The 14,590-nt window shown below is 43.4% G+C and overlaps 1 protein-coding gene across 4 annotated transcripts; it reads right to left on the bottom strand.

Annotated features, from left to right (window-relative positions):
- Positions 1-1,597: 1,597 nt before the first annotated feature.
- LOC115399513 (E3 ubiquitin-protein ligase TRIM21-like) lies at positions 1,598-13,861 on the bottom strand. 4 transcript variants are annotated; one of them, XM_030106933.1, is made up of 2 exons: positions 13,726-13,861; positions 1,598-4,178 (listed from the first exon to the last, which is right to left on the bottom strand). In XM_030106933.1, the coding sequence occupies exon 2, from the start codon at positions 4,167-4,169 to the stop codon at positions 2,538-2,540; it is 1,632 nt and encodes a 543-aa protein (XP_029962793.1). In that variant the 5' UTR covers positions 4,170-4,178; positions 13,726-13,861; the 3' UTR covers positions 1,598-2,537. The 4 variants fall into 4 exon arrangements, with proteins under 4 accessions (XP_029962793.1, XP_029962790.1, XP_029962791.1 ...); XM_030106930.1 differs by having other exon boundaries at positions 1,598-8,824; positions 13,726-13,856; XM_030106931.1 differs by having other exon boundaries at positions 1,598-8,792; positions 13,726-13,826.
- Between the last annotated feature and the right edge of the window lie 729 nt (positions 13,862-14,590).

The following is a 14,590-nucleotide window of genomic DNA, read 5'->3' as shown; positions in this document are numbered from 1 at the left end:
CTTTATTCGAAATTCCTCTGTGTCTTTGATGACAGTTGAATTCCACAGAGAGAAAAATGGTCATAGGACAAAAGAAATTTCTTAAATCGGAACTGCTGAATCCAGGAACCTTGATTTTCATCTTTTTCACATTAAAAATTATGCTTTGTTTTAAATATACAGTTCTCCAACAATGCCAACTTCTCACATCCTATCCAGAGTATCTGGGGATTTTTAGAGTTCTTTCTTTTATTCCACCCTTATTCACCTGAGTAATCTCAGTGAGACACAAGCTGTCATTTTCAAAAGACACGTATTAAAACACAAACGTGCATATAATTGATGTGACATGTGACAGAAGTCACTTGTTATAAATAAGGTTTTACTAATGTAAATGTCTGCATAAGAACACATACGAAGAAAAGCAAAGTACAATGATTGGTACGCTGTTTAACTTCTGTTGTAAATCGAAAGTCACAAATGTAACTGCGGTTCAATGAATCCCGGATGACCGCCGGATGCGGTGCTTACAGCACAGGAATGTTCCCTTCGCGCATGCGCAGTTCGAGTATGTATAGCAGCGGTGCCCAACCAGTCGATTGCAATCGACCACATACACCCTCAGGATGGAAGGGGATCAGCCACCGTCCAGAAGAGACTGCAGGAAGTCTGGGACCACAGGGACCAGGCGACCTTCCCGCCTCTCCCCCGGGGGAGGCAGGCTGACGCTCTGCAGGACGGCCCTCATCTCTTCCAGCTTCCTGTACAACTGATCCACCTCAGTGGAAAGCTGCCGCTCGGTCCTCGCCTTCTTCCCAGGCGGTTTGGCCTCAGCAGCGGAACCCCCACCGCGCTTCGAATCCTGTGGCTGTGAAGGTGTTAACTGGACTGGGGGGGAGGCTCCCTGGCCCCCCTCAAGGACAGAAGTGACCTGCGCCAGCCCAGCAGCCCATGCAGCTGCAGTCCATACAGGGATCATTTGGCAGTGCCTCCCTGAGGTGGACCGGGCCAAGGCACCGTGGACAGAGGTCGTGGCCGTCACCCGCCTGCAGGGGGGCCTCACAGGCCGTCCATCTGATAATTGGCTCTCCACCGATGTCACGCCTTATCTGGGGCCAGCTGAGGGAAAGGGGGCCTAAGCCGCCTTCACAACCAACCGAGCTCTTCGGCCGTGCTCCAGTGGCGCCTCCTGCTGAAAACAGCGAGCATGCGCAGCAGACTAGAATAACAGCAGTACGGTAAGCTGAGGAAAGGGGGCGTATGCCACCTGCACAGCCAACGGTACCACCAGCCCAGACACAGAGAGTGTTGAAGAGATGAAGCTTCTCTTCTGGTTCAGTCCCAGCAAGAAGATGAGAACAAGGAGAGAAGCTGAACTTTACACAGTTATGAACTGATTTCCCCTCAAACCTGTGAGTCTGTGAGTGAGCTCCATTCTACTGAGTTCATCTGGAGTTCCTCAGCTACAAATACTGGACAGGACAAGAAAGGATTGTGTGGGACAAAAGTAAAATAAGTCCACAGGTGAGAGTGATTCCATGTCTGAGCCCAAGATGAAAAGAATTCTGTTATTTGTTGACAGGAATCATTTCGAAAGTCAAGTCTGTGAGTGTGTTTTTTCAAGTCTTTTTATTGAACTTTATGCGAGGAACAAACATTGCATGGATATATAAACAATCACAGATAATATCAAATACATTTCTCTCAAACTTATCAGAGAATTGTTGACAACATACATAACTCCTTCTCATTTTCAGAGACATGTGAATGCAAACTGGAATGGTTTCCATCAATTAGTATTATTCTTTATTTGAACGCTGCAGATTGAATTTTTCACAAAAATCTTGACCCTTTTAGAAAATCTCCACCTGCATTAAGTGTGATTCAGCCCAAAATACTTTTTACATCCATGTTCCCCAAAAAATGGCTTCCAATGAGTCAAAATCTAGAGGCAAACTCAGGAGGAATCCAGATGATCCAAAGGAGTTTTTATTCATCAACTGAAGCCCATGATTCCAACATTCAACACTTTTTACAGGGAGAATCATCACAAATGACACTATGATTATCACACTATTTACCCAGTTTTCTCAGTTTGGATCCTCACAGACAGCTGTTATACTTCTTCCAACAGGTTGTGTTAAACTGGATTATAAAATCTCAACATTAAATTTCCCCTTGAAGAAACCTTGAAGCTGGAGAGAAAAACTAATGTGTTCATGTTGTGACTCTGCAGCTTGAAGACACACAGACTGAGAGATTCCTGCTCATGAAGACATAAAAACACATGAAAACTCTCCTGATGGAATCTTCAACCATGAAGGAGCTCTGCCATGAATCAGACTCAGAGGAAACAGGTTGATACTGACTCTGACTGCTCAGTGTTTCCTCTTCTCATCACAGCTTTACTTGTGTTGTTCAAACTGTCAGATGAACGTTTCTTTAGGTACAAACTGCTGCTCAATGAAATCAGAGAATCGTTCACCATGAATCACAGTTAATCTGTCACTTTCTCACCACTTTATTCATTGCTGGTGATGTTTCATGATAAAAACAGATCAGACAGTTTGATTGACAGGACAGATGATCAGAGGAGCAGAGTTTTTACCACCATCATTACAGGGATCGAAGATTGGGAGGAGTTTGTCAGTGAAGCAGCAGCCAGTGAAGGAGTAGATCAGAGCTGCAGCAGCAACATCATAAAAAGAGACCAGACCCTCCTCATAATCCACAAACACCCCCACCTTCTCAGGAGCACGCTTCAGAGAGAGATCAATCTCAGTATCATCCGTACCAGCTGAATACTCATTTCCATTTTCCAAACCAATCACCCACACACCTTCATAGGTGCCCTCTCCCTTCATGTTCGTGGGATCTTGACACATTCCTAAACTCCAGTCAGTCTTTCCTTTAACCTGAACCTCAAAGTAAAATTTACCTGAAGAGAAACTCTGTTTTCCTAAAACACCAACATACTCATCAAATCTCTCTGGGTTGTCTGGAAGATTCTTCCTCACATCACCATGACTCACTTGTTTTCCATCATCAGACAGGATGAGTCTAGGATGAGCTGCATCAGGATCAAGAGTCACATCCACTGCAAACTGCTGCTTCCTCTTCAGATCAGCCTCAAACAGCTTCTTCATCTCTTTGCTGAGAGTCTCCTCCAGCTGAGCCACAGCTCTCACCACAGTCCCCTCATATGATGATGGACGGACGCTGACCTCTGTCCAGTCCTTGGTGGGTGGAGCAGCTTTCAGGGAGGAGAAGCCTTGGAGGAGGTGGAGGTGGTCTTCAGAGAGGAAGAGCTGCTCCACCTCTGAGCTCCTCTTCATCAGCTCACAGATCTCCTCTTCCAGATCTCTGATGAGACCTTCAGCCTGTTTCTCTCTGGCTTCCTCTTCCTCCTCCATCCTCTCCATCAGCTGCTTCAGGCCTCTCTCAACACACTCCTTCAGAGCAGTGAACACCTCAACACCTTCTGCTTTCTCTCTGTCTGCAGCAGCTTTACTCCTCTTCACACACTCTCTGATCTCCTTGACCTTCACTCGTCTCTCCTGGATCATCTGCTGCATCTCAGCCTCTGTCTTCCTCAGCTCCTTCTTCTTTCCTTCCCATTCTTCACTCAGAGGAACAACCTCGTGGTTCCTGTGCTCTAAAACAGAGCACATCATGCAGACACATGTCTGCTCTCTCTGACAGAACAGCTCCAGAGGTTTATGGTGCTTCAGACACATCCTGCCTTCCAGGTTCTCCACAGGCTCCATCAGCTGATGTTTCTTCAGGACTGACACTGTCAGATGAGGCTCCAGATGAGTCTGACAGTAGGAGACCAGGCACACCAGGCAGGACTTGAGGGCCTTCACTTTGGTTCCAATGCAGACGTCACAGGGAACTTCTCCTGGTTTGGCAGCTTGTTGCTCTGAGCTGCTGCTGGCTTTGAGTTCAGCTTCACGTCTGAACTGAGAAACCATCTCAGAGATGAAAGTGTTGACTTTCATCTGAGGTTTTTTTGAGAAAACCTCTTTACACAGGGGACAGTCACAGATGACCTTGGTGTTCCAGTGCTGAGTGATGCACTGGTTGCAGAAGTTGTGTCCACATGGTGTGGAGACTGGATCAGTGAACACTTCCAGACAGATGGAGCACAGAAACTGGTCTTCAGAGAGCAGATTGCTGGCAGCAGACATCGTCACACACTGAGGACAAAAGACAGAGAGTGAACACAACAGAAACAACACAACAGACAGTAATCTCACTCAGGATAAAGATGATGATAAATGTCCACAGAAACAAAATGAAAAGAAGGATGAAAAAAAATAAAATAAAAAAAAAATTAAAATAAAAAATAAAAAAAACAAGCAAGCAACATTTTGAGAGTAGAAAATTAGTTAATTTAAGAAAATAAGGGCTCAATCCTCAGATGTTGACATTTTTCAAAAATCAATGATGAACAAGTTGAAATGGTCTGAAAGGAAAACAAAGTTGAAAGTAAGATGTGAGCTGGAACAACGTTTCTCTTCACACTAATGTGTCACTTGTCAGAACTCAGGATTTCTGCAGCCTTCAGCGTGTTTTCACTGACTCTCCTTCATGGTGAATCTTCATGCTGATGCTTTTCTGCCACCAAGAAAGAGACTCACTTTCACTGCAGCATCTCTGATCTGTGGCTGGTGGCGTTGCTGCCCCCTGCTGGTCACTTCTGGTTCTCAACGTTGGGCTTAAACAGTGCGGCCCCAGTGGACACATGTGAAAAAGCAACTCCTTTTAATTTTCGGTGAGAAATTATTATAATAATTATTAATAATAATAATAATAATAATAATAATAATAAGAGACTTGAGAGCATCCGGCAAAAGACCAAACTTGACAACCCAGACATCGGCACAGAGGAACTGAATGAAGACAGACTCAACGAAACAACTGCAGCTGATCAAGAACCAGTTGAAGCTAACACCACAGACCCTGAAGATTACCCAGAGGTAGTCCGAGATTAACCTGATGATGAAAGAGTTTTAGAGATGACAACATACATCAAGCAGAAATGGGAAATCATCAAAGAGACACCCATTGGAGAAAGACCACATATAACAAAGATCAAGAAAGACCGGCAAACACAACAAATCATCAAATGTGCCAGTGAAGCGATACGCCAGATCAAGGGCGACATGACAAGAATGGTGGAACTGACAGAAATAAACCAGCTCATATACGCAACAGCGGTAGTAATTGCAGAAACAGTAGGGGAAAGATCGAGGAAGCAGACGCAAGCAAGAAAACAACCAGTATGGAAAGAAAAGATCGAGAAAGAGATTAAGACGCTACGCGGAGATCTATCACTCCTGAGTGAAATCGAAAAAGGTTCAACAGTCAAAGAGAGGAAGAGGAAACAACTGGAAAGAAAGCTGAACATCAAGAAGAAGGAAGACATACCAAAAGCCAAGGAAACTCTGAAGCAAAAGATACAAGCAAAGGCACAGAGACTCAGGAGATTTACTAAAAGAAGCAACTTCTTTCGACAGAATAAGATCCTTAAAGAAGATGCAAAAAAGTTCTTTAGAGAGCTTGGAAAGAAGAAGATCGTGGTCAGTGAACCACCCCCCATCAAAGAAGTTGAGGAGTTCTGGAGCAAAATATGGGAGAACAACAAAACACATGATGAACAAGCTAGCTGGATCCAACAAGAATAGGACCAGCACAAGAACCTACAGAGCCAAGAATGGTCAGAAATCAACATCACAGAGACCACTACCGCCATCAACAAGTCCAGCAACTGGAAGGCATTGGGAAGAGATGGAATTGCCAATTTCTGAATCAAAAACCTCCCTAGCACACATGAAGATCTTTGCAGGGGCATTTACAAACATCATAGAAAATCCAGCTGACTGTCCCGAATGACTCACTCAAGGTATCACCTACCTTCTCCCAAAGACAGAAGAAACGAAGAACCCGAAGAACTACCGACCCATCACCTGCTTACCAACCATGTACAAGATCCTCACTTTAATCATCACAGAGAGAACTTTCTCGACAAGAATAACCTATTACCAGCAGAGCAGAAAAGATGTAGGAAAGGAAGTTATGGATGCAAAGACCAGCTGCTCATCAACAAAGCCGTACTCGAAGAGGCCAAGTCGAAGAAGAACTTGTCAACAGCATGGATCAACTACAAGAAGGCATTTGACAGCGTGCCTCACACCTGGATAGAGAAGACCCTCCAGATCTATAGAGTCTGCCCAACCATCACCCGATTCATTGTACAGAGCATGAAGATTCAGAAGACCACCTTGAACCTCCATCACGCAAATGGGTCACTAATATTCAGACCAATCAACATCAACAGCGGGATCTTCCAAGGAGACTCATTATCACCACTGCTCTTTTGCCAGGCACAAGCACCCCTCAGCACCTTGCTCAACAAAACCAATTATGGGTATGAAGCACAGAACGGCAAAATTAACTATCTCTTCTACATGGACGATCTGAAGACCAAAGATGACAACCAACAGACAGGCCTACTCACCATCGTCAAGGCCTTCAGTGATGACATCAAGATGGAGCTTGGACTCGACAAATGTGCCAAAGCCACCTTCAAAAGAGGTCGGTGATATGGAATAATGCTTCGTTTTCAAAGTTCTCAGGAACACAGTGTGAAGACCGCTCTGTTATGTCTGAAGTCACTTCGAAACAGCGTCTGCTAGTCTGGTGAGATCTAGCTATATGACCTGGCATGGCCGGAAGTCATGCCAGAGTCGGGTTGGATTCTCCTCGGAGCAACAGCCTTGCTCAATAAATCCTCCTTGTGCAGTGTCAACACCTTGACTCGTCATCTTTGGCTCTGATTCACCAAAAATTCCACAACAGTCGGCTGACAAAGACCACTAACATCAACCTTGACATCAACACCGTCATCAAGGAGATAGATCAGGAAGGCACGTACAGGTACCTAGGAGTGAACAAAGGAGATGGAATCCAACAGCCATGAAGGAAAAGATCTGGAAAGAGTACTACAGGAGCGTAAGAATGGTACTGAAGAGCGAACTTAACGCGGCCAACCGATTCGAGGCTATCAACACCCTAGCCATACCCGTAGTGACGTACAGCTTCAACATCATCAATTGGACGCTGAATGACATCAGAAGACTAGACACCAAGACCAGGAAAATGCTACCCATGGAAAAGATGCACCACCCAAAAGCTGATGTCGACAGGCTATACTTACCAAGAGTAGAAGGAGGGAGAGGCCTGGTCCAATTAGAACTAACCTATAAAACCACCATCATAGGCCTTGACACCTACCTGTCATCAACAGAAGACCCACTTCTCCAAATAGTGAAACATCATGAAGACAAGAAAAAGCTCTACTCCATCAAAAAGGAAGCTGCGAAATTCAAGCAGGAGATGAATGTCCCAGAAATAGACATGGCCATACCATCTGAAAGCAACACCTCTGTCAAGGTAACAGAAAAGCTGTCGAAATACAAGGACCTGGAAATCGAGATCAATAGGATGTGGGGAACAAAGACCACAACAATACCAGTGATCATCGGAGCTCTTGGACTTGGGAAGAAGGGATGAGAGAAATACACCGACAAGATCCCTGGCAACATCAACATCCAAGAAGTCCAGCCCTCCTTGGAACAGCACACATACTACGGAGGGTTCTATCAGTCAAGTAGAAAGTAACAGCTACCCTTTAGCGCCTCAGGACCATTGTTTGGACCCGGCTCTCTAAGAAGTAAAGAAGGACGTATAAAGAAAATATAATAATAATAATGATAATAATAATAATAATGAAAATAATAATAAAAATAATCATATTAAAGTCAGTTAGTGTTGCATTTTTCTAAAACACAGTTCCAAAGAGCTTTCCAGAATAAAAGAATGAAAAAATGAAATTGTTTACGTCCCCCCCCTTTAGATGTTATAGATGGCCAAGCTAGGAGCGGGGGGGGAAACGCAACGCTTACGCGCAGGCCTACTGGCTGATGTAAATGCTTCAGGTGGTGTGCGGACGAAGCAAGGTGCAGCACAAAAGGGTTTGGGTGGCCTTTTCCCCAAAGGAAAAGGGAATTTATATAACAAAAGATAATTAAACAGAAGCAACGTTACAAACTCACAAGATACAACAAAAATGCCAGAATGCAGCCAGCAGGCTTTAAACAACAAAACGTAATAATCCTAAACAAAAAAAAACTGGCAAACAGCAAAAATGGGGAGAGCTAATGGAGGGCAGGCGGACGTTAGGAGAAGGGCCCTGTGGGCGGTGCCACTAAACACAAAAACCCTAATCTTCTCCTACACCTCAACCCTATGACCCTAACTATCTTAACCAGTGACTAGCCCTAACTCACTAACTATGCCTGAACCTTACCTACCTGCTACAGAAGATCGTGGCAGCCGCCCACACTTACCTAGTGTGTATATACAGAAAGTCACCTACGTGCAGAAATGTAGACCCCGGGGTGTCTTACCTGGAGCCCTTCTCCAGGGAAGAAGACAATACAGAGAATGGGGTTGACTACAAAACACACTAGGTGGGGACAGGCAGGGTTTAACAAAAGTAAGTCCTCAAATAGTAGCTTTGGCTGAGGAGGGCAAAAACAAGATGTCTCAAACTTTAGTCAAAGCGTCAAAAAGCTCTCCAAGAGATGCAGTGATCTCTCTCAGACAGACAGACAGGCAGAAACACAGGGTGCAAAACAATATATAGGGGCAGGACTGGAGGTTGATTGGTTGATCGGCTGATGGGATGATTGGCGACAGGTGTCCAGGATGGCTGCTGGCTGGAAAGGTGAGGTCTTGGCTGAAGGCTGGGAAAGGAAAGAAAAACACAACTGGACACCTGGGGGAGACAAAGAGGATCAAACCATGACACACAAAGGCAGCAGCCGTAACATTGGGATCTAAGAAAAATTTTGAAAGACATGAATATGGAATATGGAGCAAAAATCAAATCATGTTGACAACATTGTGAAAAACAGATTAAAAGTGTCAGAGAAGAATTGAAAAACACAAGCAACAGAATAAAACATGGGGTTTCGTTGGGGACAAATCTTTAGATTAATCTGTTAATTCTTAGAAAGCAGAGTTTTGTTGCCACTGCCTGGAAAGTCTTATCTCCTCCAGTTTTAAATGAGTGCATGGGGCAAAGAGGAGCTTCTGACCTGCTGACCTCTGATTACAGGGTTAAGACTGAGGCTTCAGCAGGTCGGTCATGTATTGAGGACGGTGAGGACGAACATTTTAAAATGTATTCTAACATTTAACCAATGAAGAGAAGGCAGGACTGGAGTAATGTGGAACCTTCTTTCAGAGCCTCTTAAAAGTCTTGCGGGTGCGATTTTTATGTTTTGTACTTGAAAAATTATTTTGTGAATTTATTTACAGAACACACTGAGTTTGTTTGTGAATTGTTGGGTGTGAGTAAAACCTGTTTTGTGTGTTTGTGAGGTTTTGGTATGATTTTAAATGACTGATCTCTTCACATTCAGGCTGGAAACTAAAGTTGCAAGTCATTGTCCTGTTGACACTCCCAACTCAGATATTTAGTACATGAGAACCTGTTGGCTCCATTTGATACATCTAACATAGTGCTGGACAGAATTTCGATATCAAATGATATCGATTTTGAAATATGTTAAAGATTTTGATGTCGATATCAAATGATTATTCAAAAACGGTGATATGAGTTTTAAACAAAATTTCGATATAGTGCATTACAGTATGCGTTTCACAATCACTAATTGCTGTTCACGGCGCCGCTGATTCAAGCCGAACAGAAAGCGCTGCAGAGAGTGATCAGTGCTCTGCAGCCACACCACAGCTGGCCGTCCTCAGCTCAGGCTACAAGCTACAAGCTAAGCTCCACCGCGGTAAGTTTGAGCTCCAAAATGAGAACTTGTGACGTAAACGCGACTGAACAAGCTTCCACAAGCTAATTTGTGGCCACGAAATAATAAATCGTGCGCAAGAAAAACTAATTCGTGGCCACGAATTATTATTTCATTCAATAAACAGTCTATTAAAGTTAGCAGCATGTTGACAGATGCGGACTTTTGGTCTCAATAACTCTTTAACAAAATGTCAGTAACATACAAAGGGCGACTCCATCCCATCGTTGTGAGGTGGACTACATGCTACAAGCTCATTTTTATTAAAAGTATCTGTCTATCAAGCATCAGAAAAAATACTGATGTACTGCGGGGTTAAGGGACCGTCTTGTAGACGCTGAAACAGTGAAGACAAATACCACAAAAAAAACAACAAAAAAAAAACAGAACAGGCATCCACTGCAGTGTCACCATAATCACTACAACCTCACAGGATTTTCTCGAAAAGACGAAGCCAAACGTCTGTGACTCACTTTTTGAACAACGCGCATGTGCCAGACCATCCGCCCGGCTCTCCTGCTTCTCCCAGGAAACGCGGAAGCATGCGAGCGCGATCTCCTCTTCTCCGGGCGTACACGGCTCTGTTTACAGTTTCTGCGATCGGCCTCGCTCATACATAAAGCTTGTTTTCCCAAACAGTTACAGTTTCATTATGTCAGACTCGCCATTGGTAAGTACTAGCTCAGAAGCTCCCCGGCTACATAAACACTCTGAATGCGCATGCGCAACAGGGAGAAGCTTATTGGGCGCAAGCACGTAGAACCGCCTTACGAAAGCAGCTCGTCAGAATGATTGACAAACAGACCCACCAGTTATTTAGGTGATCCACCCGGAAATCAAAATCCTGTATTATACCTTTAAGTAATTCTGTACTTAATCTTAGTAATTCTGAGCACTTTTATTTTTCTTCCTGGTCGAAGCACCTTTGTTTAAATGTGTAAGAAAAACTGTGTTGTAGTTTAAAGGTGCATTAAGGAGTTTTACAACCTTAAAAATACTTATTTTCCACCATAAATATGTTACACATTTTTAATGATGTGTACAATGTGCCCTGACATATTCATTGCAAGTACCTCTAACAGCGCTAAATTGTCACTTGAAAGTCACAGTGCTGGTCCGGCACCAGAGTTTTTTTTGGGGAGAATTTGAAAGGAATGACGTAATGCGCGCTCTGGCTGGTTAGGTTTCATTTTGTCCGCCATTACTCCGCCAGATGCTTAGTGAGCAACAACTGAGCAGGAGCTTCCAGAAAGTAAGAACAGACTGGCTTCTAGCACTGCCACAGCTCCACACAGACTCCACCAGGTAAAAGAAACTTAAATCTTACTTGAGCGCTTCTAAACGAGCGAAGACGGAGTTCCCCTCTTCCGTGCACGCGAGTCACAGGGACGAGTTTTTCACTAAGCTGCATTACGCCCAAGGCCTGCAGGGTGCACTGTTTCTCATAAAATGTGCAAACTCCTTAAGGCACCTTTAAAAGTTAAAGCTATTAATATTGAAAAGGTGAGTGTATGCCAGTTATCTCAATTCCCTGTTCCAGTAATATTTATGTTTGTTGTTGCTCACCCTTTTTTCTGTTTATTGCAGTAATTCTGAGCACTTTTATTTTTCTTCCTGGTTGAAGCACCTTTGTTTGAATCCATAACTGTACACATAACTGTATTTAAGTGTAAAGTTAAAGCTAGTTATATTGAAAAAAGGTGAATCTTCTGTTTATTTGACGGTGATTTCACATTTCTTAATAAATAAAAGGTAAATGATGATGATGATTCTTAACAGTTTTTCTGAGGCTTTTGTATTATTTATATCGATATCAGAATTATATCGTATCGACTGAAATTAAGACCTATATTGTGATAAAATTTTTGGCCATATCGTCCAGCCCTAATCTAACATGTACAGTGGGATAAAATATCTGAACCTTTTGCAATTTCTCACATTTCTGCGTAAAATCACCATCAAATGTGATCTGACCTTTGTCAAAATCACACAGATGAACAAACAGTGTCTGCTTTAACTAAAACCACCCAAACATTTATAGGTTTTCATATTTTAATGAGGATAGCATGCAAACAATGACAGACGGGGGAGGAATAAGTAACTCAACCCTCTGCCTAAGGAGATTAAAGAGCAAATAAAACCAATTTTTACCAAACAATTTAGGTCAGGTGTGTGCCCAATCACTGATGAGTGGCTTAAAGCTGCCCTGCCCACTATAAAACACACACCTGGTAAAAATTGTCTTGATGAGAAGCATTGTCTGATGTGCACCACAGCTCGCCCAAAAGAGCTTTCTGAAGACCTGCCATCAAGAATTGTTGATTTGTATAAAGCTGGGAAAGGATACAAAACCACCTCTAAAAGTCTGGATGTTCATCAATCGACAGTCAGAGAAGTTGTCTGCAAATGGAGAGAGTTTGGTACTGTTGCTTCTCTCCCAAGGAGTGGCCGTCCACCAAAGATGACGCCAAGAGTTCAGCGCAGAATACTTGGAGAGGTAAAAAAGAACCCTAGAGTGTCTGCTGAAGACCTACAGAAATCACTGACAGTCCAATATCTCTGTGCACATATCAACTCTATGTGAAACAATGGCCAAGAATGGTGTTCATGGGAGGACTCCATGCAGGAAGCCACTGCTGTCTAAAAAAACATTTTTGCTTGTTTTATGTTTGCAAAAAGGCACTTGGACACTCCACAGAAGTTTTGGCAAAATATTTTGTGGACTGATGAAACCAAAGTTGAATTGTTTGGGAGGAACACACAACGTTGTGTGTGGAGGAAAAATGGAAGAGCTCACCAACATCAACACCTCATCCCCACCGTGAAGCATGGTGGAGGCAGCATCATGGTTTGGGGCTGTTCTGCTGCCTCAGGGCCTGGACAACTTGCAATCATTAATGGAAAATGGATTAAAGTTTTTCAGGACGTTTTGCAGGAAAACCTGAGGCCGTCTGTCAGACAGTTGAAGGTAAAAAGAGGATGGATGCTGCAACAAGACAATGATCCAAAACACAGAAGTAAATCCACTTCAGAATGGTTTCAGAAGAACAAAATACACATTCTGGAGTGGCCAAGTCAAAGTCCAGATTTGAACCCTGTTGAGACGCTGTGGCATGACCTCAAGACAGCGATTCATGCCAGACATCCCAGGAATCTGACTGAACTACTGCAGTGTTGTCAAGAAGAATGGGCCAAGATGAGTCCTGATCGATGTGCCAGACTGATCTGCAGCTACAGGAAGCGTCTGGTTGAAGTTATTGCTGCCGGGGGGGGCACAAAATATTGAATGTGAGGGTTCAGTTACTTATTCCTCCCCATTCTGTCATTGTTTGCATGCTATCCTCATTAAAATATAAAAACCTATAAATGTTTGGTGGTTTTAGTTAAAGCAGACACTGTTTTTTCATCTGTGTGATTTTGACAAAGCTCAGATCACATTTGATGGTGATTTTATGCAGAAATGTGAGAAATTCCAAAAGGTTCAGATACTTTTTCATACCACTGCATTTAATTGAGCAACAATCACCCTCAAAGTGACCTTTTCCCTCTAAGAATCCAACCGTGTTAAGGAGTTCAAAGTCTCCAGACCTGTAGAAACCAAATACAATATATTTTATGAAAAAATACATGTAATGATTTTTTAAAAATTCCAATCAGTAATCAGAAAAATCACAGTTCTGTTACTGTATTTTATACAGCACCGTTCTATCATATTCAGATTAAATACATTAGTTTTTGTCTCACACCCTGAAACAGACCTGAAACGTGGACCTGTCTGGACAAAAGAGGACATTTGTTCACCTTCTTCATCAGTTTCCTGAGAGTCAGTATCAGTGTGATCAGCTGTACTCACCAGTGTTGGAGTCAGTGTGTGTGAAAGTCCAGATGAACTCAGGTTAGTCTTCTTCACAGAGAAACTCAGAGACGTGTCTGAACTGCAGCTCTGTCTTTATCTTTATCTTTCACTTCCGCAGTGTGACGTTGGATTTCAGTGTCTCCTCCTCTGCTGCAGCTCTGTTCTTCAGTTTGTTTCCTCCATCAGCTTCACACAGTGATAAGATCTGCTGTTCTGATCAGCTCAAAATCATCTACTGTCTATTATTTTACAGCTCAAAAAACACTTTTTCAAAACTTCAACTCTCCCAATAGTTGTTAAGTCATGTTGTTCAGCACTAACTTAAACTTCAGGGACTGAGGTATTTTAATATCTTGCAACAGGTCAAACAGGTCAAACCAGGGTGTGCGCTGGCCCCGATGATGTTTTGTGCTCTGCTGAGGCATTTTAGATGTAGATGTCCATCAGGGTGGGGAGAGAGCAGCTGTGATCACCGTCTGTAGCTTCCACCCATCTGCTCAGTGCTGCTCCCGGACCAAACTGTCACACAGGATGTCAACGGACTGGATGGACGAGCAGTCAGCAGCAGTTCTGTGGCCACATGGTTCTTCCTCAAGACCTTCAGGAAGTGTCGTCTCTGCTGAGCCTCCCTGGTGACGGCTGGGATGTTGTTCATCCAGGAGAGATCAATGGACTCTATAACTTTACCACTTCCTGAACTTCAGGAGGCTCCTTGTTTCCTGTCTTTCCTGATAGGACGAGCTGATTAATCCAGGTGTGTCTGACCTCTGTAACCACAACAGTAATGGTCAGACACACCTGTATTAATTAGCCCGTCCTATCATGAAAGACAGGAAGCAAAGAGCCTCCTGAAGTTCAGGAA

The sequence above is a fragment of the Salarias fasciatus genome, chromosome 13, assembly GCF_902148845.1.
Source record: "Salarias fasciatus chromosome 13, fSalaFa1.1, whole genome shotgun sequence".
NCBI classification, from domain to species: domain Eukaryota; kingdom Metazoa; phylum Chordata; class Actinopteri; order Blenniiformes; family Blenniidae; genus Salarias; species Salarias fasciatus.
The sequence above is the reverse complement of the archived record's forward strand: the minus strand, read 5'-3'. Positions and strand labels throughout refer to the sequence as shown.

Excerpts from the sequence above, each read along its gene's own strand:
- LOC115399513 (XM_030106933.1), bottom strand. The coding sequence starts at position 4,169 with ATGTCTGCTGCCAGCAATCTGCTCTCTGAAGACCAGTTTCTGTGCTCC.